This window comes from Oncorhynchus nerka, linkage group LG12 (genome assembly GCF_034236695.1).
Source record: "Oncorhynchus nerka isolate Pitt River linkage group LG12, Oner_Uvic_2.0, whole genome shotgun sequence".
In the NCBI taxonomy this organism is placed as follows: Eukaryota; Metazoa; Chordata; class Actinopteri; order Salmoniformes; family Salmonidae; genus Oncorhynchus; species Oncorhynchus nerka.
The window spans coordinates 11,319,969-11,347,709 of NC_088407.1; the positions used below are offsets into that span (position 1 = coordinate 11,319,969).

Below are 27,741 nucleotides of genomic sequence, written 5' to 3' on the forward strand. Positions count from 1 at the left end.
ATAGGGTGGTGCACAATTGGCCCAGCGTCATCTAGTTTTGGCCGTCATTGTAAATAAGAAATTTGTTCTTAAAACTGACTTGCCTAGTTAAATAAAGGTTAAATAAATTAAAAATGACAAAAAAAATGAATTCAGTTCATGCCAGAAATTATTCTCCTAGATCCCCCTATTTCCTGCTGTAATTGTTTCCCCTCATGTAGTTATCTATTCCCTTATTACTGGTCTGGACCTTGTAGTAAAACCCCTGATTATATAAATATATAGATACATAATAAAAATAGATATACTTCCCAGAAAACATCTTGAATTTGTCCAATAGTTTTTTTTTAAATTTCATTTTCACCTAATGTTGCTCATTCATGATGTTGATTTAATATTGTATGGAATAATGATAAACAGTTGACTCCTGAGGATGAATTGATTCTCCAAGATCATCCTTCACTGTTTGTCTATGTAGTTTTCGTTTCCCTTTGCTACTGGTCTGTAGGCTGCCTTGCACAGAAAACCTCCATCCAGCTGGCGGCGCTGTTGTGCGGTTCAGGGCACTCAGCCCACGAGAATAAAGGATTTTTCTAAAATTCCTTGACTAGAACACGGAAGTAAGATTGGAGACAATGGTTGTCACTAGTTACCACAGCCACAAAGTACGAATTGGCTATATCGTAAAAACCTAAGAAAACTCCAATGTGCATGTTGGTCCTAATTTAAAGGTTAGGCATACGTTTAACTGTGGGGTTAGGTTTAAAATAAGATTTTAGGAAGAGAAATTGTAGAAATAGACTAGTAACTAGTAACGATCCATTGTTGTAAAGTTAGACCACAGCAAAGATGTTCTACTAAGATAGAATTGAATTGAATAGATCACATCCTGTCGTTTCCAATGGGGAGGCAAGTGAGCCGAGTAGGTGGGATCAAGTGTCGAGATATCCCTCTAGTGGTGTGGGGGCTGTGCTTTGGCAAAGTGGGTGGGGTTATATCCTTCCTGTTTGGCCCTGTCCGGGGGTGTCCTCGGATGGGGCCACAGTGTCTCCTGACCCCTCCTGTCTCAGCCTCCAGTATTTATGCTGCAGTAGTTTATGTGTCGGGGGGCTAGGGTCAGTTTGTTATATCTGGAGTACTTGTCCTATCCGGTGTCCTGTGTGAATTTAAGTATGCTCTCTCTAATTCTCTCTTTCTCTCTCTCGGAGGACCTGAGCCCTAGGACCATGCCTCAGGACTACCTGACATGATGACTCCTTGTTGTCCCCAGTCCACCTGGCCGTGCTGCTGCTCCAGTTTCAACTGTTCTGCCTGTGATTATTATTATTTGACCATGCTGGTCATTTATGAACATTTGAACATCTTGGTCATGTTCTGTTATAATCTCCACCCGGCACAGCCAGAAGAGGACTGGCCACCCAACAAAGCCTTTTTCCTCTCTAGGTTTCTTCCTAGGTTTTGGCCTTTCTAGGGAGTTTTTCCTAGCCACCGTGCTTCTACACCTGCATTGCTTGCTGTTTGGGGTTTTAGGCTGGGTTTCTGTACAGCACTTTGAGATATCAGCTGATGTAAGAAGGGCTTTATAAATACATTTGATTTGATTTTTATTTAGATGGATTTTCAAAGTCGCGTTTATTGGTCTATCAGAGATGTCAGTCAGATGGCTTAGTGACGTCAATCAAATACATCGTCATCATATTCAAATTGAGATGTAGATTTGGAGAACAGACTTTTATTAACTAACCTTAGGTAACTTTTCGTTGTTGACACTTATAATGCCACCAAGATCGAAAAGTAAGTTACAAATATATATTTTAATGTTTATACACGTTATATAAATGAGATATTAAAACGTGTTGTAGTGGGCGTTAACTGTTTAATACATGGGGAAGAGAAATAGTAACGTTGTTTAGGTTGATATATAGACTTATATATTTATCGGCTAGCTAACGTTACACTAGCGCAAATAATCGGATTATGCACTTGTCCGAAAAATAGCAGAGTAACTAGCTTAGTTTAGCTAACTAATCATTCAGAACCGCACATCTGAGAGAACAGGACGTAAGTTATTAGTTTACTCGAAGAGCTAGAAAATGGATGAGCACGGACGAACAGCGTTTGTAGGAATTAATGTACTCTACAGAACTGCATATCGTTACACCTCAAAGGAGCTACTACAACCAGGTGTTGTAACCAAAATTATTTTACAATCGTTTTGTTTTGAACAGAACCATGACCAGACGGACATTGGAATTCGTTTCATAGTGACAGTGAGGACAAGGCACTGTTTCCCACTGTAACAGCTGTTGGTGGAAGGAGGTGAGGACCAAGGTGCAGCGTGTACGTGTTCATATTATTTATTTGAAACTGAACACTAAATACAAAAGGAACAAAACCGAAACAGTTCTAAAAGATGAAACAAACACTAAACAAAAATTAACTACCCACAAAACCGATGTGGGAAAAAGCTACCTAAGTATGGTTCTCAATCACAGACGATAGACAGCTGCCTCTGATTGAGAACCACACCCGGCCAAACAACAAAGAAATACAAAATATAGAGAAATGAACATAGAATGCCCACCCTAGTCACACCCTGGCCTAACCAAAATAGATAATAAAAGCCTCTCTATGGCCAGGGCGTGACTTCCTCATATATATATTTTATGGTTGTACATAAAAGACGAGAAACACCAGGAAATCAGCTTCAAGTTATTTAATTTAAAAAAATGTTATTTAAGAATCTATTCTTGCATTCCGATGAATAATAGAGACACCTGATTGGTTACAAATGTAAGCACGGTTTGAATGATTATTTTATTCAAAAATGATATTTGTTTGGGCCTTTTCCAATCAATTTACAGTCTACAAATGATTTGTAATTATGTTCCCGACCCCCCACAACCATCCGCTCAAGAAAATAATAATAGTAACGCAGTTTTCGCCATTAATTTTTTTCTATTAGGGGGTAGACATGCTGGACATGGCCTTCCAGGATACAATCAAAGGCACTTGATCTAAGTAAGGTGACTCTTAGTCCTTCCACAATGCCAGAGACTGCTAAGGTTTTTTATCAATTATGTCCTCCATTTTTGATATTCCAATCTATAAGATGCCGACGTACTTGGTTTTGGAGGTTTTTAGTCTCGCGACATGCTCACTTTGCATTTGCCTGTTGTTCTTTTGTGTGATTTTGACAGCATCTTTTCCAGGAGCTGTATTCTCTTATTAAAGTACCATCTGTATGAGATTAACTTTGTGATATTTTTTGTTTCAATGTGTCTGCAATCAATCACTGTGTGTGCATTATTATTATTATACTATTGACCTTCAATTGGATGATGGCCTCCTCCTTGCATGACACCTGTGCTTACATGCTGCTTCCTTTGTCACCTGAGTCTCCTCCTGTTTGCTCATGAGGAAGCCTCCTGCCACCTCTGTCACCTGACAGACCAACTCCTGCAGACTCCTTGAACTAAATTCAGCATCTGCTGCTTCCTCTGCTGGAGCTGGGTGTAGAAGGAAGGAGAGGAGCCCTCCTTCACTCTCTTGTTCTGTCTTTCTCACCTAAAACTCCTACATCTGCTTCCCTGGCCTCTCCTTCGAAAAATAGCCAATTCAAGACTTCAAACCTGTTGATATAAAACTACGATGCATCTTTAGTTGCTACCAACTTTGTGGTTGTCTTCTTTTTGTACTACGCCGTTCATCTGTTGCAGATTGAGGGGGTGGATTCATGCAATGTATTCTGGTAGGTGCTGCCTCGGAGGACAGTGTCTTCCGTGAACCCTGTCGAAAGACATTTTTACCAGAAAAGTATCATGACTGAAATGCATTTTTATTGACAAAGATGGTCAATAATCAGAATAAACTGCTCCTCGCACACAGCGTAACCCACTCTCTTCAGGTCCTCAAAGGACTTCTGCAGACTGATGTCCCTATGCCTGATGTTTCTCAGCCACGTCTTCCTCCTGAGTCATTACAAAAGTGTGTAAGTATTAATCTGATTTTTTAAAATTTAATTCAGCTGGATGTTGGGCTATGCTTATAGTCTCCTGATTCATAGTTCATTTAGTAGTGTAGTGGTTGATATAACATCTGTGGTGGTATATTGTAGTTTGTAGATAATAGTTTATGGTTATGTCCTCTATCTCTGTTTTTCACCCTGATTGTTTTTTTAAATAGTACTCTACAGTTCATTTAAATAGACCCAGACTTTATCCTATGAAACATCAGAATAAAGACACAGACTTTATCCTATGAAACATCAGAATACAGACCCAGACTTTATCCTATGAAACATTACAATAAAGACCCAGACTTTATCCTATGAAACATCACAATAAAGACCCATACTTTATCCTATGAAACATCACAATAAAGACCCAGACGTTATCCTGTCCTATGAAACATCAGAATAAAGACCCAGACTTTATCCTATGAAACATTACAATAAAGACCCAGACTTTATCCTATGAAACATCACAATAAAGACCCATACTTTATCATATGAAACATTACAATAAAGACCCAGACTTTATCCTATGAAACATCACAATAAAGACCCAGACTTTATCCTATGAAACATCACAATAAAGACCCAGACTTTATCCTATGAAACATTACAATAAAGACCCAGACTTTATCCTATGAAACATTACAATAAAGACCCAGACGTTATACTGTCCTATGAAACATCACAATAAAGACCCAGACTTTATCCTATGAAACATCACAATAAAGACCCAGACTTTATCCTATGAAACATCAGAATAAAGACACAGACTTTATCCTATGAAACATTACAATAAAGACCCAGACTTTATCCTATGAAACATCACAATAAAGACCCAGACTTTATCCTATGAAACATCACAATAAAGACCCAGACTTTATCCTATGAAACATCACAATAAAGACCCAGACTTTATCCTATGAAACATCACAATAAAGACCCATACTTTATCCTATGAAACATTACAATAAAGACCCAGACGTTATACTGTCCTATGAAACATCACAATAAAGACCCAGACTTTATCCTATGAAACATTACAATAAAGACCCAGACTTTATCCTATGAAACATTACAATAAAGACCCAGACTTTATCCTGTGAAACATCAGAATAAAGACCCAGACATTATCCTGTCCTATGAAACATCAGAATAAAGACCCAGACTTTATCCTGTCCTATGAAACATCAGAATACAGACCTATAGTTTATCCTGTCCTATGAAACATTACAATAAAGACCCAGACTTTATCCTGTCCTATGAAACATTGCAATAAAGACCCAGACTTTATCCTGTGAAACATTTTCAGTTGCTGCCCTCTTAAACCTGATTGGTCTTTTGAAGCTCCTCTCTATTGCTACACATGGTGTGTGTGTGTCTTTCTTTTTTGTTCCCTTTTCCTGTTGAGGGGGATGCATACACCATGTTCTTCCAGGTTGGGATCAAATACCTTTATGGTTTCCATATGTTCTATGTTTTTCACCATGTTAACAGGCATTTAATAAATGTACAACATTTTGAGTTTTGTCTATTTTCTGAAGATGCATATGATTATAGTAGACTATAGTTTGTGTTATTCTTACTTAATCTGATCACAGGGCAACAGAACATAAGTCGTTGCCTATACACTGTTTTACAGACATCTACCATCATTTTAAGAGGTACGGCTTAATAGTGTTCTACGACTCGATAAATTACTTTGCAATGACCCAGTGTCACAAATGATGGCTTCTATCGATTGTGCAGCATACCCTGGGATGGTCTTGGATGTAATACGGCTGGGCACATTGGTAAACTAACCAGATAGATGAGATAGATATATCACTGCATGTATAAATGTGAAACATCCGCTTGGCGTTTCCTCTCACTACCATATTTGGGGTTACACTGTGTTAAACCCGGCTATAGGTTTGTTTCATTACCGGTAGCTAGCATGTTTTTATCTATCAGTGATCATTGCTTTGGCGATTGATCCGATGGGTAGTCATGGATACAGCACACTACTGATTACACAGCCAACGACGTGTGCCTCACCATGCAATAATTACTCCAAATGCATCTTCTCGTTATTTATTACATACCTTTCAACGTCTGTTATAAGCTGGAACAAGGATTTTCCTCTCCTCCATTTTTACAATAAACAAAGTATTTTATTGATGACATATGTTTCTTATCGTGAAAAAAAAAGTTGATTCAAAGAAGGAGTACTAGTAGTGGGAAATCGATTTCTTTGCAAGTTTTCTAGCTATTTATTATTAAGCTAAGTCGTTTTTTTTGTTGTGAATTAGCTAGTCAGCTAGATATCTACTTGGGACAAGCTAGCTACCGCGAAGAAGAGGATGAAGACCATTTGTGCCTTGCTGAATAAGCATAACGTTCATTAGGAAAACGGTCACTATCTAGTGCACTCGTCCTAAACAAAGTAATCTCTACAAACAATTGGGGAAGTCAAAGTCTACCAAACGTAGTGCACTCTGTTTGTTGTAGATTCTAGTTTTGGAAACGGAAAACTGTACGGAGATCAAATGTTCCTTTTATGAGAAAATGTGCAGAATGTCGGCCAAAATCCATCTAGCTGAATCTTCTCCCACTGTCGTCCACTGGGCTTCCTCTCACTACATATTTGGTAGTGAGAGGAAACGCCAACCGGATGTCTCACATTTATACATCCAGTGCAATATCTGTCTCATCTATCTGTGACCACAGACGTTTCCAGTCATTTCCAATATGAGGAAATTAATCATAGTGGGAAGAACAACCACGAGCTAGTGAGATCCTATTGGTGCGTTATAGCATTATTTGCATATTTCCTATTGGGAACGCCTACTCTGAAGTTCGTGTGTGTAATACCTCAATTCGCCCATTCACGCCTTCTAAACAACAGATTTTTTTAACGGGTAAAAATAAAGGTAAAGTCTACCAAACTTAGTCCATTCTCTTCATAACATATTTACATTTTGGTAATGGAAAACTGTATATGTTTCATCGACAAGAAAATTAGCAGGAAGTCAGCTCGTTGTATTAATAAAGTCAGATTCAACCAACAAATATGAAAGTCAGTTTAAAAAGGTATAAGGGTATAAGACGATGTACATATCTGGCTGTGGTGGCAAAATCAATACATATCCCAACAAGTCAAGCTGCCCGTTGTAACAGTTCCAAGACCTGTCAGAAACGTCCAATGACACCTGGATCTCAAAACTGAACTTGGACCCACGCTAAGTGGCAATGATATCCTTTGCCACCGTTGTCTTTTATGACATTGCTATTAGTCATGACTATTCAAAACAATTAATAATTTTCAAGTTTCTTTACAGCGAATGTCTCATTGTAAAACTAGCAAACTATTTATGAAGTTTGGCAATGAGGATGAAAATAAGCATAGTTCAGCTAGCCAGCTAGTTTAGCCAGGGAAAACCAGGAAAAACAACCTTGGGACAGGATATAGCTGGGCGCACATGCGCACTAAGCTAATTCAGGATTTAAAAAAAAAATGGATTAAACAATTCAGAGACTGAATCGAATACATCAGATGACAAATATTTAGGGAGAGCAAATCAACATACAATCCCGAAATCAGCTGTAACTGTCAAAAGTTAAACAGGGACATCAGCTGGGACATCAACATAGCTGCAGGTATAGTATAACTTTAGTCTGTACCCTCGCCCCGATCCGGGCGCGAACCAGGGACCCTCTGCACACATCAACAACTGACACCCACGAAGCATCGTTATACCCATCGCTCCACAAAAACCGCGGCCCTTGCAGAGCAAGGGGAACTACTACTTCAAGGTCTCAGAGCAAGTGACGTCACTGATTGAAACGCTATTTAGCGCGCACCACCAGCTAACTAAGCTAGCGTTTCACATCCGTTACACAGGCACCAACAGGGACATCAGCTGGGTATGTATGTATGTATGTATGTATATATATATATATATATATGTATATGTATATATTTAACCACATAGTTGACAAAGCTACAAAAGAGCAAAATGAGAATCTGTAAATAACTAGGTAAGCTAATCAAGTGAGAGAGTGGTGTGGAGCATTCATCAAATCATTTTGCAGAAACATCTTTGTTTTGGTGACGGTCTTAGTTTGCCACAAAACCACCACTGACACGACCACTGCTTACAGCTGCTGCTGAGAAACCAGGGGAGGCTGAAGTAATTCTGAACAAGCCAATTAACCCACTCTTCCCCAGGATGCCGTCAGTGTAAATAATAATTTGTTCTATACTGAGTTGCCTAGTTAAATAATGTTTTTATTTCTTTTTTAAGTCTGTACCTTGTAGTTAACTCTTCCTCCACATAGAGGCGCTGTGGTTTTTGGCTTGCCACCCGCTGATACAGGCGGAAGTGAGCTCGCGAGTGGACTTTTCTTTCTTGTGAACAACGTTCTTTCTTTGTGGAAGAAGCTACCAGTTGAATAGCTAACTAGCTACCAGTTGAATAGCTAACTAGCTACCAGTTGAATAGCTAACTAGCTACCAGTCAACTTAAAATGTCTAAACAACAGTCGTTTCGTGTGTTTTTAAATGAGCGCTTAACTGCGGCTGCTGTAGAGATTTTCGGAGAAGTTGAGAAAACGGTAGTGAAATACCAGGAGGAGAATGATCGGCTACGGAGACTGCTGCGGATCAAACCGGAGGTTAAACTATGTAGAACAGGTACGTCTGTACAGTGCATTCGGAAAGTATTCAGAACCCTTCCATATTTCCACATTAGGTGAAAAATCTGTCCATGTGTGTTTGAGCACTTTATAACCCTCATGTCTCCTGTAATTGCTGGAGATAAGAGCGTCTGCTAAATGACTAACGTTTCAAGTGTAATGCATTGTACTTTTGGAGTCCATTTCTTATTGTAAATAAGAATATAATATGTTTCTGAACACGACTACATTCATGTGGATGATACTATGATTGTGGATAATCACGAATAATGAAGATAATATCCTGCAAAATCAGGAATACAGATCACAACTCCCCTCCTGACCAATAACAGGGGAGGCATTTTGGAGGGATGTGATGATGATCTTTGTTTCTTTGAACTTTCTCATTGAAGATTCATTCATTATTATCCAGAAACAGATTCTATTGTATCTACAATAAAAGGGACTCCAAACTTATACAACACATTATTCACCATTCACTTCCTATTGGACAAAACCCACAACCAACACAAACACATTATTCACCATTCACTTCCTATTGGACAAAACCCACAACCAACACAAACACATTATTCACCATTCACTTCCTATTGGACAAAACCCACAACCAACACAAACACATTATTCACCATTCACTTCCTATTGGACAAAACCCACAACACAACCAAAACAAACTGCAACTGCATTCAACCAGTTTGTGGTTTCACAAGCTTCATGTGTGTAATGAATATGGGATCAAATACGACACTTCTGACTACTGTAATACACTACGTTAATTTATCCAAATGCTTCTGACTACTGTAATACGCTACGTTAACTTATCCAAATGCTTCTGACTACTGTAATACACTACGTTAACTTATCCAAATGCTTCTGACTACTGTAATACGCTACGCTAACTTATCCAAATGCTTCTGACTACTGTAATACGCTACGTTAACTTATCCAAATGCTTCTGACTACTGTAATACGCTACGTTAACTTATCCAAATGCTTCTGACTACTGTAATACGCTACGTTAACTTATCCAAATGCTTCTGACTACTGTAATACACTACGTTAACTTATCCAAATGCTTCTGACTACTGTAATACACTACGTTAACTTATCCAAATGCTTCTGACTACTGTAATACACTACGTTAACTTATCCAAATGCTTCTGACTACTGTAATACACTACGCTACGTTAACTTATCCAAATACTTCTGACTACTGTAATACACTACGTTAACTTATCCAAATGCTTCTGACTACTGTAATACACTACGTTAACTTATCCAAATGCTTCTGACTACTGTAATACACTACGCTACGTTAACTTATCCAAATGCTTCTGACTACTGTAATACGCTACGTTAACTTATCCAAATGCTTCTGACTACTGTAATACACTACGCTACGTTAACTTATCCAAATGCTTCTGACTACTGTAATACGCTACGTTAACTTATCCAAATGCTTCTAACTACTGTAATACGCTACGTTAACTTATCCAAATGCTTCTGACTACTGTAATACGCTACGTTAACTTATCCAAATGCTTCTGACTACTGTAATACGCTACGTTAACTTATCCAAATGCTTCTGACTACTGTAATACACTACGCTACGTTAACTTATCCAAATGCTTCTGACTACTGTAATACACTACGCTACGTTAACTTATCCAAATGCTTCTGACTACTGTAATACACTACGCTACGTTAACTTATCCAAATGCTTCTGACTACTGTAATACACTACGTTAACTTATCCAAATGCTTCTGACTACTGTAATACGCTACGCTAACTTATCCAAATGCTTCTGACTACTGTAATACACTACGCTACGCTAACTTATCCAAATACTTCTGACTACTGTAATACACTACGTTAACTTATCCAAATGCTTCTGACTACTGTAATACACTACGTTAACTTATCCAAATGCTTCTGACTACTGTAATACACTACGTTAACTTATCCAAATGCTTCTGACTACTGTAATACGCTACGTTAACTTATCCAAATGCTTCTGACTACTGTAATACACTACGCTACGTTAACTTATCCAAATGCTTCTGACTACTGTAATACGCTACGTTAACTTATCCAAATGCTTCTAACTACTGTAATACGCTACGTTAACTTATCCAAATGCTTCTGACTACTGTAATACGCTACGTTAACTTATCCAAATGCTTCTGACTACTGTAATACGCTACGTTAACTTATCCAAATGCTTCTGACTACTGTAATACACTACGCTACGTTAACTTATCCAAATGCTTCTGACTACTGTAATACACGTTAACTTATACGCTACGTTAACTTATCCAAATGCTTCTGACTACTGTAATACACTACGCTACGTTAACTTATCCAAATGCTTCTGACTACTGTAATACACTACGTTAACTTATCCAAATGCTTCTGACTACTGTAATACGCTACGCTAACTTATCCAAATGCTTCTGACTACTGTAATACACTACGCTACGTTAACTTATCCAAATGCTTCTGACTACTGTAATACGCTACGTTAACTTATCCAAATGCTTCTGACTACTGTAATACACTACGTTAACTTATCCAAATGCTTCTGACTACTGTAATACGCTACGTTAACTTATCCAAATGCTTCTGACTACTGTAATACACTACGCTACGTTAACTTATCCAAATGCTTCTGACTACTGTAATACGCTACGTTAACTTATCCAAATGCTTCTGACTACTGTAATACGCTACGTTAACTTATCCAAATGCTTCTGACTACTGTAATACGCTACGTTAACTTATCCAAATGCTTCTGACTACTGTAATACGCTACGTTAACTTATCCAAATGCTTCTGACTACTGTAATACGCTACGTTAACTTATCCAAATGCTTCTGACTACTGTAATACGCTACGTTAACTTATCCAAATGCTTCTGACTACTGTAATACGCTACGTTAACTTATCCAAATGCTTCTGACTACTGTAATACGCTACGCTAACTTATCCAAATGCTTCTGACTACTGTAATACGCTACGTTAACTTATCCAAATGCTTCTGACTACTGTAATACGCTACGTTAACTTATCCAAATGCTTCTGACTACTGTAATACACTACGTTAACTTATCCAAATGCTTCTGACTACTGTAATACGCTACGCTAACTTATCCAAATGCTTCTGACTACTGTAATACACTACGCTACGTTAACTTATCCAAATGCTTCTGACTACTGTAATACGCTACGTTAACTTATCCAAATGCTTCTAACTACTGTAATACGCTACGTTAACTTATCCAAATGCTTCTGACTACTGTAATACGCTACGTTAACTTATCCAAATGCTTCTGACTACTGTAATACGCTACGTTAACTTATCCAAATGCTTCTGACTACTGTAATACGCTACGCTAACTTATCCAAATGCTTCTGACTACTGTAATACGCTACGTTAACTTATCCAAATGCTTCTGACTACTGTAATACGCTACGTTAACTTATCCAAATGCTTCTGACTACTGTAATACGCTACGTTAACTTATCCAAATGCTTCTAACTACTGTAATACGCTACGTTAACTTATCCAAATGCTTCTGACTACTGTAATACGCTACGCTAACTTATCCAAATGCTTCTGACTACTGTAATACGCTACGTTAACTTATCCAAATGCTTCTGACTACTGTAATACGCTACGTTAACTTATCCAAATGCTTCTGACTACTGTAATACACTACGTTAACTTATCCAAATGCTTCTGACTACTGTAATACACTACGCTACGTTAACTTATCCAAATGCTTCTGACTACTGTAATACGCTACGTTAACTTATCCAAATGCTTCTAACTACTGTAATACGCTACGTTAACTTATCCAAATGCTTCTGACTACTGTATTACGCTACGTTAACTTATCCAAATGCTTCTGACTACTGTAATACGCTACGTTAACTTATCCAAATGCTTCTGACTACTGTAATACACTACGTTAACTTATCCAAATGCTTCTGACTACTGTAATACGCTACGTTAACTTATCCAAATGCTTCTGACTACTGTAATACACTACGCTACGTTAACTTATCCAAATGCTTCTGACTACTGTAATACGCTACGTTAACTTATCCAAATGCTTCTAACTACTGTAATACGCTACGTTAACTTATCCAAATGCTTCTGACTACTGTATTACGCTACGTTAACTTATCCAAATGCTTCTGACTACTGTAATATGCTACGTTAACTTATCCAAATGCTTCTGACTACTGTAATACGCTACGCTAACTTATCCAAATGCTTCTGACTACTGTAATACACTACGTTAACTTATCCAAATGCTTCTGACTACTGTAATACACTACGCTACGTTAACTTATCCAAATACTTCTGACTACTGTAATACACTACGTTAACTTATCCAAATGCTTCTGACTACTGTAATACGCTACGTTAACTTATCCAAATGCTTCTAACTACTGTAATACGCTACGTTAACTTATCCAAATGCTTCTGACTACTGTAATATGCTACGTTAACTTATCCAAATGCTTCTGACTACTGTAATACGCTACGTTAACTTATCCAAATGCTTCTGACTACTGTAATACACTACGTTAACTTATCCAAATGCTTCTGACTACTGTAATACACTACGCTACGTTAACTTATCCAAATGCTTCTGACTACTGTAATACACTACGTTAACTTATCCAAATGCTTCTGACTACTGTAATAACTTACGTTAACTTATCCAAATGCTTCTAACTACTGTAATACGCTACGTTAACTTATCCAAATGCTTCTGACTACTGTAATACGCTACGCTAACTTATCCAAATGCTTCTGACTACTGTAATATGCTACGTTAACTTATCCAAATGCTTCTGACTACTGTAATACACTACGTTAACTTATCCAAATGCTTCTGACTACTGTAATACACTACGCTACGTTAACTTATCCAAATGCTTCTGACTACTGTAATACACTACGCTACGTTAACTTATCCAAATGCTTCTGACTACTGTAATACGCTACGTTAACTTATCCAAATGCTTCTAACTACTGTAATACGCTACGTTAACTTATCCAAATGCTTCTGACTACTGTAATACGCTACGTTAACTTATCCAAATGCTTCTGACTACTGTAATACACTACGCTACGTTAACTTATCCAAATGCTTCTGACTACTGTAATACACTACGCTACGTTAACTTATCCAAATGCTTCTGACTACTGTAATACACTACGCTACGTTAACTTATCCAAATGCTTCTGACTACTGTAATACACTACGCTACGTTAACTTATCCAAATGCTTCTGACTACTGTAATACGCTACGTTAACTTATCCAAATGCTTCTGACTACTGTAATACGCTACATTAACTTATCCAAATGCTTCTGACTACTGTAATACGCTACGTTAACTTATCCAAATGCTTCTGACTACTGTAATACGCTACGTTAACTTATCCAAATGCTTCTGACTACTGTAATACGCTACGTTAACTTATCCAAATGCTTCTGACTACTGTAATACGCTACGCTAACTTATCCAAATGCTTCTGACTACTGTAATACGCTACGCTAACTTATCCAAATGCTTCTGACTACTGTAATACACTACGCTACGTTAACTTATCCAAATGCTTCTGACTACTGTAATACGCTACGTTAACTTATCCAAATGCTTCTGACTACTGTAATACGCTACGTTAACTTATCCAAATGCTTCTGACTACTGTATTACGCTACGTTAACTTATCCAAATGCTTCTGACTACTGTAATAGGCTACGTTAACTTATCCAAATGCTTCTGACTACTGTAATACGCTACGTTAACTTATCCAAATGCTGCTGACTACTGTAATACGCTACGTTAACTTATCCAAATGCTTCTGACTACTGTAATACACTACGCTACGTTAACTTATCCAAATGCTTCTGACTACTGTAATACACTACGCTACGTTAACTTATCCAAATGCTTCTGACTACTGTAATACGCTACGTTAACTTATCCAAATGCTTCTGACTACTGTAATACGCTACGCTAACTTATCCAAATGCTTCTGACTACTGTAATATGCTACGTTAACTTATCCAAATGCTTCTGACTACTGTAATACACTACGTTAACTTATCCAAATGCTTCTGACTACTGTAATACACTACGCTACGTTAACTTATCCAAATGCTTCTGACTACTGTAATAGGCTACGCTACGTTAACTTATCCAAATGCTTCTGACTACTGTATTACGCTACGTTAACTTATCCAAATGCTTCTGACTACTGTAATACGCTACGTTAACTTATCCAAATGCTTCTGACTACTGTAATACGCTACGTTAACTTATCCAAATGCTTCTGACTACTGTATTACGCTACGTTAACTTATCCAAATGCTTCTGACTACTGTAATATGCTACGTTAACTTATCCAAATGCTGCTGACTACTGTAATACGCTACGTTAACTTATCCAAATGCTTCTGACTACTGTAATACACTACGCTACGTTAACTTATCCAAATGCTTCTGACTACTGTAATACGCTACGTTAACTTATCCAAATGCTTCTGACTACTGTAATACGCTACGTTAACTTATCCAAATGCTTCTGACTACTGTAATACGCTATGTTAACTTATCCAAATGCTTCTGACTACTGTAATACGCTACGTTAACTTATCCAAATGCTTCTAACTACTGTAATACGCTACGTTAACTTATCCAAATGCTTCTGACTACTGTAATACGCTACGTTAACTTATCCAAATGCTTCTGACTACTGTAATACGCTACGTTAACTTATCCAAATGCTTCTGAGTACTGTAATACACTACGCTACGTTAACTTATCCAAATGCTTCTGACTACTGTAATACGCTACGCTACGTTCACTTATCAAAATGCTTCTGACTACTGTAATACGCTACATTAACTTATCCAAATGCGTCTGCCTACTGTAATACACTACGTTAACTTATCCAAATGCTTCTGACTAAATCAAATCAAATCAAATCAAATTTTATTTGTCACATACACATGGTTAGCAGATGTTAATGCGAGTGTAGCGAAATGCTTGTGCTTCTAGTTCCGACAATGCAGTGATAACCAACAAGTAATCTAACTAACAATTCTAAAACTACTGTCTTATACACAGTGTAAGGGGATAAAGAATATGTACATAAGGATATATGAGTGAGTGATGGTACAGAGCAGCAAACAGTAGATGGTATCGAGTACAGTATATACATATGAGATGAGTATGTACAAAAAGTGGCATAGTTAAAGTGGCTAGTGATACATGTATTACATAAGGATGCAGTCGATGATGTAGAGTACAGTATATACGTATGCATATGAGATGAATAATGTAGGGTAAGTAACATTATATAAGGTAGCATTGTTTAAAGTGGCTAGTGATATATTTACATCATTTCCCATCAATTCCCATTATTAAAGTGGCTGGAGTTGGGTCAGTGTCAATGACAGTGTGTAGGCAGCAGCCACTCAATGGTGGCTGTTTAACAGTCTGATAGTCTTGAGATAGAAGCTGTTTTTCAGTCTCTCAGTCCCAGCTTTGATGCACCTGTACTGATCTCGCCTTCTGATGATAGCGGGGTGAACAGGCAGTGGTTCGGGTGGTTGATGTCCTTGATGATCTTTATGGCCTTCCTGTAACATCGGGTGGTGTAGGTGTCCTGGAGGGCAGGTAGTTTGCCCCGGTGATGCGTTGTGCAGACCTCACTACCCTCTGGAGAGCCTTACGGTTGAGGGCGGAGCAGTTGCCGTACCAGGCGGTGATACAGCCCGCCAGGATGCTCTCGATTGTGCATCTGTAGAAGTTTGTGAGTGCTTTTGGTGACAAGCCGAATTTCTTCAGCCTCCTGAGGTTGAAGAGGCGCTGCTGCGCTTCTTCACGACGCTGTCAGTGTGAGTGGACCAATTCAGTTTGTCTGTGATGTGTATGCCGAGGAACTTAAAGCTTGCTACCCTCTCCACTACTGTTCCATCGATGTGGATAGGGGGTGTTCCCTCTGCTGTTTCCTGAAGTCCACAATCATCTCCTTAGTTTTGTTGACGTTGAGTGTGAGGTTATTTTCCTGACACCACACTCCGAGGGCCCTCACCTCCTCCCTGTAGGCCGTCTCGTCGTTGTTGGTAATCAAGCCTACCACTGTTGTGTCGTCCGCAAACTTGATGATTGAGTTGGAGGCGTGCGTGGCCACGCAGTCGTGGGTGAACAGGGAGTACAGGAGAGGGCTCAGAACGCACCCTTGTGGGGCCCCGTGTTGAGGATCAGCGGGGAGGAGATGTTGTTGCCTACCCTCACCACCTGGGGGCGGCCCGTCAGGAAGTCCAGTACCCAGTTGCACAGGGCGGGGTCGAGACCCAGGGTCTCGAGCTTGATGACGAGCTTGGAGGGTACTATGGTGTTGAATGCCGAGCTGTAGTCGATGAACAGCATTCTCACATAGGTATTCCTCTTGTCCAGGTGGGTTAGGGCAGTGTGCAGTGTGGTTGAGATTGCATCGTCTGTGGACCTATTTGGGCGGTAAGCAAATTGGAGTGGGTCTAGGGTGTCAGGTAGGGTGGAGGTGATATGGTCCTTGACTAGTCTCTCAAAGCACTTCATGATGACGGAAGTGAGTGCTACGGGCGGTAGTCGTTTAGCTCAGTTACCTTAGCTTTCTTGGGAACAGGAACAATGGTGGCCCTCTTGAAGCATGTGGGAACAGCAGACTGGTATAGGGATTGATTGAATATGTCCGTAAACACACCGGCCAGCTGGTCTGCGCATGCTCTGAGGGCGCGGCTGGGGATGCCGCCTGGGCCTGCAGCCTTGCGAGGGTTAACACGTTTAAATGTCTTACTCACCTCGGCTGCAGTGAAGGAGAGACCGCATGTTTTCGTTGCAGGCCGTGTCAGTGGCACTGTATTGTCCTCAAAGCGGGCAAAAAGTTATTTAGTCTGCCTGGGAGCAAGACATCCTGGTCCGTGACTGGGCTGGGTTTCTTCTTGTAGTCCGTGATTGACTGTAGACCCTGCCACATGCCTCTTGTGTCTGAGCCATTGAATTGAGATTCCACTTTGTCTCTGTACTGACGCTTAGCTTGTTTAATAGCCTTGCGGAGGGAATAGCTGCATTGTTTATATTCGGACATGTTACCAGACACCTTGCCCTGATTAAAAGCAGTGGTTCGTGCTTTCAGTTTCACGCGAATGCTGCCATCAATCCACGGTTTAGGTTTGGGAATGTTTTTATCGTTGCTATGGGAACGACATCTTCGACGCACGTTCTAATGAACTCGCACACCGAATCAGCGTATTCGTCAATATTTTCATCTGACGCAATACGAAACATGTCCCAGTCCACGTGATGGAAGCAGTCTTGGAGTGTGGAGTCAGCTTGGTCTGACCAGCGTTGGACAGACCTCAGCGTGGGAGCCTCTTGTTTAAGTTTCTGCCTGTAGGCAGGGATCAACAAAATGGAGTCGTGATCAGCTTTTCCGAAAGGGGGGCGGGGCAGGGCCTTATATGCGTCGCGGAAGTTAGAGTAACAATGATCCAAGGTTTTACCACCCCTGGTTGCGCAATCGATATGCTGATAAAATTTAGGGAGTCTTGTTTTCAGATTAGCTTTGTTAAAATCCCCAGCTACAATGAATGCCGCCTCCGGATAAATGGTTTCCAGTTTGCAAAGAGTTAAATAAAGTTCGTTCAGAGCCATCGATGTGTCTGCTTGGGGGATATATACGGCTGTGATTATAATCGAAGAGAATTCTCTTGGAAGATAATGCGGTCTACATTTGATTGTGAGGAATTCTAAATCAGGTGAACAGAAGGATTTGAGTTCCTGTATGTTTCCTTCATCACACCATGTCTCGTTAGTCATGAGGCATACGCCCCCGCCGCTCTTCTTACCAGAAAGATGTTTGTTTCTGTCGGCGCGATGCGTGGAGAAACCCGTTGGCTGCACCGCATCGGATAGCGTCTTCCCAGTAAGCCATGTTTCCGTGAAGCAGAGAACATTGCAGTCTCTGATGTCCTCTGGAATGCTACCCTTGCTCGGATTTCATCAACCTTGTTGTCAAGAGACTGGACATTGGCAAGAAGAATGCTGGGGAGTGGTGCGCGATGTGCCCTTGTCCGGAGTCTGACCAGAAGACCGCTACGTTTCCCTCTTTTTCGGAGTCGTTTTCTTGGGTCGCTGCATGCGATCCATTCCGTTGTCCTGTTTGTAAGGCAGAACACAGGATCCGCGTCGCGGAAAACATATTCTTGGTCGTACTGATGGTGAGTTGACGCTGATCTTATATTCAGTAGTTCTTCTCGACTGTATGTAATGAAACCTAAGATGACCTGGGGTACTACTGTAATACACTACGTTAACTTATCCAAATGCTTCTGACTACTGTAATACGCTATGTTAACTTATCCAAATGCTTCTGACTACTGTAATACGCTACGTTAACTTATCCAAATGCTTCTAACTACTGTAATACGCTACGTTAACTTATCCAAATGCTTCTGACTACTGTAATACGCTACGTTAACTTATCCAAATGGTTCTAACTACTGTAATACGCTACGTTAACTTATCCAAATGCTTCTGACTACTGTAATACACTACGCTACGTTAACTTATCCAAATGCGTCTGACTACTGTAATACACTACGTTAACTTATCCAAATGCTTCTGCCTACTGTAATACGCTACGTTAACTTATCCAAATGCTTCTGACTACTGTAATACGCTACGCTACGTTAACTTATCAAAATGCTTCTGACTACTGTAATACGCTACATTAACTTATCCAAATGCGCTGCCTACTGTAATACACTACGTTAACTTATCCAAATGCTTCTGACTACTGTAATACACTACGTTAACTTATCCAAATGCTTCTGACTACTGTAATACACTACGTTAACTTATCCAAATGCTTCTGACTACTGTAATACACTACGTTAACTTATCCAAATGCTTCTGACTACTGTAATACACTACGCTACGTTAACTTATCCAAATACTTCTGACTACTGTAATACACTACGTTAACTTATCCAAATGCTTCTGACTACTGTAATACACTACGTTAACTTATCCAAATGCTTCTGACTACTGTAATACACTACGCTACGTTAACTTATCCAAATGCTTCTGACTACTGTAATACACTACGTTAACTTATCCAAATGCTTCTGACTACTGTAATACACTACGCTACGTTAACTTATCCAAATGCTTCTGACTACTGTAATACGCTACGTTAACTTATCCAAATGCTTCTAACTACTGTAATACGCTACGTTAACTTATCCAAATGCTTCTGACTACTGTAATACGCTACGTTAACTTATCCAAATGCTTCTGACTACTGTAATACGCTACGTTAACTTATCCAAATGCTTCTGACTACTGTAATACACTACGCTACGTTAACTTATCCAAATGCTTCTGACTACTGTAATACACTACGCTACGTTAACTTATCCAAATGCTTCTGACTACTGTAATACACTACGCTACGTTAACTTATCCAAATGCTTCTGACTACTGTAATACACTACGTTAACTTATCCAAATGCTTCTGACTACTGTAATACGCTACGCTAACTTATCCAAATGCTTCTGACTACTGTAATACACTACGCTACGCTAACTTATCCAAATACTTCTGACTACTGTAATACACTACGTTAACTTATCCAAATACTTCTGACTACTGTAATACACTACGTTAACTTATCCAAATGCTTCTGACTACTGTAATACACTACGTTAACTTATCCAAATGCTTCTGACTACTGTAATACGCTACGTTAACTTATCCAAATGCTTCTGACTACTGTAATACACTACGCTACGTTAACTTATCCAAATGCTTCTGACTACTGTAATACGCTACGTTAACTTATCCAAATGCTTCTAACTACTGTAATACGCTACGTTAACTTATCCAAATGCTTCTGACTACTGTAATACGCTACGTTAACTTATCCAAATGCTTCTGACTACTGTAATACGCTACGTTAACTTATCCAAATGCTTCTGACTACTGTAATACACTACGCTACGTTAACTTATCCAAATGCTTCTGACTACTGTAATACACTACGCTACGTTAACTTATCCAAATGCTTCTGACTACTGTAATACACTACGCTACGTTAACTTATCCAAATGCTTCTGACTACTGTAATACACTACGTTAACTTATCCAAATGCTTCTGACTACTGTAATACGCTACGCTAACTTATCCAAATGCTTCTGACTACTGTAATACACTACGCTACGTTAACTTATCCAAATGCTTCTGACTACTGTAATACGCTACGTTAACTTATCCAAATGCTTCTGACTACTGTAATACACTACGTTAACTTATCCAAATGCTTCTGACTACTGTAATACGCTACGTTAACTTATCCAAATGCTTCTGACTACTGTAATACACTACGCTACGTTAACTTATCCAAATGCTTCTGACTACTGTAATACGCTACGTTAACTTATCCAAATGCTTCTGACTACTGTAATACGCTACGTTAACTTATCCAAATGCTTCTGACTACTGTAATACGCTACGTTAACTTATCCAAATGCTTCTGACTACTGTAATACGCTACGTTAACTTATCCAAATGCTTCTGACTACTGTAATACGCTACGTTAACTTATCCAAATGCTTCTGACTACTGTAATACGCCACGTTAACTTATCCAAATGCTTCTGACTACTGTAATACGCTACGTTAACTTATCCAAATGCTTCTGACTACTGTAATACGCTACGCTAACTTATCCAAATGCTTCTGACTACTGTAATACGCTACGTTAACTTATCCAAATGCTTCTGACTACTGTAATACGCTACGTTAACTTATCCAAATGCTTCTGACTACTGTAATACACTACGTTAACTTATCCAAATGCTTCTGACTACTGTAATACGCTACGCTAACTTATCCAAATGCTTCTGACTACTGTAATACACTACGCTACGTTAACTTATCCAAATGCTTCTGACTACTGTAATACGCTACGTTAACTTATCCAAATGCTTCTAACTACTGTAATACGCTACGTTAACTTATCCAAATGCTTCTGACTACTGTAATACGCTACGTTAACTTATCCAAATGCTTCTAACTACTGTAATACGCTAACGTTAACTTATCCAAATGCTTCTGACTACTGTAATACGCACGCTAACTTATCCAAATGCTTCTGACTACTGTAATACACTACGCTACGTTAACTTATCCAAATGCTTCTGACTACTGTAATACGCCACGTTAACTTATCCAAATGCTTCTGACTACTGTAATACGCCACGTTAACTTATCCAAATGCTTCTAACTACTGTAATACGCACGTTAACTTATCCAAATGCTTCTGACTACTGTAATACGCTACGCTAACTTATCCAAATGCTTCTGACTACTGTAATACGCTACGTTAACTTATCCAAATGCTTCTGACTACTGTAATACGCTACGTTAACTTATCCAAATGCTTCTGACTACTGTAATACACTACGTTAACTTATCCAAATGCTTCTGACTACTGTAATACACTACGCTACGTTAACTTATCCAAATGCTTCTGACTACTGTAATACGCTACGTTAACTTATCCAAATGCTTCTAACTACTGTAATACGCTACGTTAACTTATCCAAATGCTTCTGACTACTGTATTACGCCACGTTAACTTATCCAAATGCTTCTGACTACTGTAATACGCACGTTAACTTATCCAAATGCTTCTGACTACTGTAATACACTAACGTTAACTTATCCAAATGCTTTGACTACTGTAATACGCTACGCTAACTTATCCAAATGCTTCTGACTACTGTAATACACTACGCCACGTTAACTTATCCAAATGCTTCTGACTACTGTAATACGCCACGTTAACTTATCCAAATGCTTCTAACTACTGTAATACGCTACGTTAACTTATCCAAATGCTTCTGACTACTGTATTACGCTACGTTAACTTATCCAAATGCTTCTGACTACTGTAATATGCTACGTTAACTTATCCAAATGCTTCTGACTACTGTAATACGCTACGCTAACTTATCCAAATGCTTCTGACTACTGTAATACACTACGTTAACTTATCCAAATGCTTCTGACTACTGTAATACACTACGCTACGTTAACTTATCCAAATACTTCTGACTACTGTAATGACGTTAACTTATCCAAATGCTTCTGACTACTGTAATACGCTACGTTAACTTATCCAAATGCTTCTAACTACTGTAATACGCTACGTTAACTTATCCAAATGCTTCTGACTACTGTAATATGCTACGTTAACTTATCCAAATGCTTCTGACTACTGTAATACGCTACGCTAACTTATCCAAATGCTTCTGACTACTGTAATACACTACGTTAACTTATCCAAATGCTTCTGACTACTGTAATACACTACGCTACGTTAACTTATCCAAATACTTCTGACTACTGTAATACACTACGTTAACTTATCCAAATGCTTCTGACTACTGTAATACGCTACGTTAACTTATCCAAATGCTTCTAACTACTGTAATACGCTACGTTAACTTATCCAAATGCTTCTGACTACTGTAATACGCTACGCTAACTTATCCAAATGCTTCTGACTACTGTAATATGCTACGTTAACTTATCCAAATGCTTCTGACTACTGTAATACACTACGTTAACTTATCCAAATGCTTCTGACTACTGTAATACACTACGCTACGTTAACTTATCCAAATGCTTCTGACTACTGTAATACACTACGCTACGTTAACTTATCCAAATGCTTCTGACTACTGTAATACGCTACGTTAACTTATCCAAATGCTTCTAACTACTGTAATACGCTACGTTAACTTATCCAAATGCTTCTGACTACTGTAATACGCTACGTTAACTTATCCAAATGCTTCTGACTACTGTAATACACTACGCTACGTTAACTTATCCAAATGCTTCTGACTACTGTAATACACTACGCCACGTTAACTTATCCAAATGCTTCTGACTACTGTAATACACTACGCCACGTTAACTTATCCAAATGCTTCTGACTACTGTAATACACTACGCTCCAAACGTTAACTTATCCAAATGCTTCTGACTACTGTAATACGCCACGTTAACTTATCCAAATGCTTCTGACTACTGTAATACGCTACATTAACTTATCCAAATGCTTCTGACTACTGTAATACGCTACGTTAACTTATCCAAATGCTTCTGACTACTGTAATACGCTACGTTAACTTATCCAAATGCTTCTGACTACTGTAATACGCCACGTTAACTTATCCAAATGCTTCTGACTACTGTAATACGCTACGCTAACTTATCCAAATGCTTCTGACTACTGTAATACGCTACGCTAACTTATCCAAATGCTTCTGACTACTGTAATACACTACGCTACGTTAACTTATCCAAATGCTTCTGACTACTGTAATACGCTACGTTAACTTATCCAAATGCTTCTGACTACTGTAATACGCTACGTTAACTTATCCAAATGCTTCTGACTACTGTATTACGCTACGTTAACTTATCCAAATGCTTCTGACTACTGTAATAGGCTACGTTAACTTATCCAAATGCTTCTGACTACTGTAATACGCTACGTTAACTTATCCAAATGCTGCTGACTACTGTAATACGCTACGTTAACTTATCCAAATGCTTCTGACTACTGTAATACACTACGCTACGTTAACTTATCCAAATGCTTCTGACTACTGTAATACACTACGCTACGTTAACTTATCCAAATGCTTCTGACTACTGTAATACGCTACGTTAACTTATCCAAATGCTTCTGACTACTGTAATACGCTACGCTAACTTATCCAAATGCTTCTGACTACTGTAATATGCTACGTTAACTTATCCAAATGCTTCTGACTACTGTAATACACTACGTTAACTTATCCAAATGCTTCTGACTACTGTAATACACTACGCTACGTTAACTTATCCAAATGCTTCTGACTACTGTAATAGGCTACGCTACGTTAACTTATCCAAATGCTTCTGACTACTGTATTACGCTACGTTAACTTATCCAAATGCTTCTGACTACTGTAATACGCTACGTTAACTTATCCAAATGCTTCTGACTACTGTAATACGCTACGTTAACTTATCCAAATGCTTCTGACTACTGTATTACGCTACGTTAACTTATCCAAATGCTTCTGACTACTGTAATATGCTACGTTAACTATCCATCCAAATGCTGCTGACTACTGTAATACGCCACGTTAACTTATCCAAATGCTTCTGACTACTGTAATACACTACCACGTTAACTTATCCAAATGCTTCTGACTACTGTAATACGCTACGTTAACTTATCCAAATGCTTCTGACTACTGTAATACGCTACGTTAACTTATCCAAATGCTTCTGACTACTGTAATACGCTATGTTAACTTATCCAAATGCTTCTGACTACTGTAATACGCACGTTAACTTATCCAAATGCTTCTAACTACTGTAATACGCTACGTTAACTTATCCAAATGCTTCTGACTACTGTAATACGCTACGTTAACTTATCCAAATGCTTCTGACTACTGTAATACGCTACGTTAACTTATCCAAATGCTTCTGAGTACTGTAATACACTACGCCACGTTAACTTATCCAAATGCTTCTGACTACTGTAATACGCACGCCACGTTCACTTATCAAAATGCTTCTGACTACTGTAATACGCTACATTAACTTATCCAAATGCGTCTGCCTACTGTAATACACTACGTTAACTTATCCAAATGCTTCTGACTAAATCAAATCAAATCAAATCAAATTTTATTTGTCACATACACATGGTTAGCAGATGTTAATGCGAGTGTAGCGAAATGCTTGTGCTTCTAGTTCCGACAATGCAGTGATAACCAACAAGTAATCTAACTAACAATTCTAAAACTACTGTCTTATACACAGTGTAAGGGGATAAAGAATATGTACATAAGGATATATGAGTGAGTGATGGTACAGAGCAGCAAACAGTAGATGGTATCGAGTACAGTATATACATATGAGATGAGTATGTACAAAAAGTGGCATAGTTAAAGTGGCTAGTGATACATGTATTACATAAGGATGCAGTCGATGATGTAGAGTACAGTATATACGTATGCATATGAGATGAATAATGTAGGGTAAGTAACATTATATAAGGTAGCATTGTTTAAAGTGGCTAGTGATATATTTACATCATTTCCCATCAATTCCCATTATTAAAGTGGCTGGAGTTGGGTCAGTGTCAATGACAGTGTGTAGGCAGCAGCCACTCAATGGTGGCTGTTTAACAGTCTGATAGTCTTGAGATAGAAGCTGTTTTTCAGTCTCTCAGTCCCAGCTTTGATGCACCTGTACTGATCTCGCCTTCTGGATGATAGCGGGGTGAACAGGCAGTGGTTCGGGTGGTTGATGTCCTTGATGATCTTTATGGCCTTCCTGTAACATCGGGTGGTGTAGGTGTCCTGGAGGGCAGGTAGTTTGCCCCCGGTGATGCGTTGTGCAGACCTCACTACCCTCTGAGAGCCTTACGGTTGAGGGCGGATAGTTGCCGTACCAGGCGGTGATACAGCCCGCCAGGATGCTCTACATTGTGCATCTGTAGAAGTTTGTGAGTGCTTTTGGTGACAAGCCGAATTTCTTCAGCCTCCTGAGGTTGAAGAGGCGCTGCTGCGCCTTCTTCACGACGCTGTCAGTGTGAGTGGACCAATTCAGTTTGTCTGTGATGTGTATGCCGAGGAACTTAAAGCTTGCTACCCTCTCCACTACTGTTCCATCGATGTGGATAGGGGTGTTCCCTCTGCTGTTTCCTGAAGTCCACAATCATCTCCTTAGTTTTGTTGACGTTGAGTGTGAGGTTATTTTCCTGACACCACACTCCGAGGGCCCTCACCTCCTCCCTGTAGGCCGTCTCGTCGTTGTTGGTAATCAAGCCTACCACTGTTGTGTCGTCATGCAAACTTGATGATTGAGTTGGGCGTGCGTGGCCACGCAGTCGTGGGTGAACAGGGAGTACAGGAGAGGGCTCAGAACGCACCCTTGCTGGGGCCCCGTGTTGAGGATCAGCGGGAGGAGATGTTGTTGCCTACCCTCACCACCTGGGGCGGCCCGTCAGGAAGTCCAGTACCCAGTTGCACAGGGAGTGGGGGTCGAGACCCAGGGTCTCGAGCTTGATGACGAGCTTGCGAGGGTACTATGGTGTTGAATGCCGAGCTGTAGTCGATGAACAGCATTCTCACATAGGTATTCCTCTTGTCCAGGTGGGTTAGGGCAGTGTGCAGTGTGGTTGAGATTGCATCGTCTGTGGACCTATTTGGGCGGTAAGCAAATTGGAGTGGGTCTAGGGTGTCAGGTAGGGTGGAGGTGATATGGTCCTTGACTAGTCTCTCAAAGCACTTCATGATGACGGAAGTGAGTGCTACGGGCGGTAGTCGTTTAGCTCAGTTACCTTAGCTTTCTTGGGAACAGGAACAATGGTGGCCCTCTTGAAGCATGTGGGAACAGCAGACTGGTATAGGGATTGATTGAATATGTCCGTAAACACACCGGCCAGCTGGTCTGCGCATGCTCTGAGGGCGCGGCTGGGGATGCCGTCTGGGCCTGCAGCCTTGCGAGGGTTAACACGTCCAAATGTCTTACTCACCTCGGCTGCAGTGAAGGAGAGACCGCATGTTTTCGTTGCAGGCCGTGTCAGTGGCACTGTATTGTCCTCAAAGCGGGCAAAAAAGTTATTTAGTCTGCCTGGGAGCAAGACATCCTGGTCCGTGACTGGGCTGGGTTTCTTCTTGTAGTCCGTGATTGACTGTAGACCCTGCCACATGCCTCTTGTGTCTGAGCCATTGAATTGAGATTCCACTTTGTCTCTGTACTGACGCTTAGCTTGTTTAATAGCCTTGCGGAGGGAATAGCTGCATTGTTTATATTCGGACATGTTACCAGACACCTTGCCCTGATTAAAAGCAGTGGTTCGTGCTTTCAGTTTCACGCGAATGCTGCCATCAATCCACGGTTTCTGGTTTGGGAATG

General features: G+C 39.6%; 1 protein-coding gene across 1 annotated transcript in view; it reads left to right on the plus strand.

Moving 5' to 3' along the window:
• The first annotated feature begins 7,976 nt into the window (after positions 1-7,976).
• Positions 7,977-27,741, plus strand: part of LOC135574256 (zinc finger protein 85-like) — a 38,166-nt gene continuing 18,401 nt past the window's right edge. Inside the window, exon 1 of the mRNA XM_065025227.1 lies at positions 7,977-8,666. Coding sequence (XP_064881299.1) covers positions 8,501-8,666 — 166 coding nt within the window. The 5' untranslated portion in view covers positions 7,977-8,500. The remainder of the gene's footprint in view (positions 8,667-27,741) is intronic.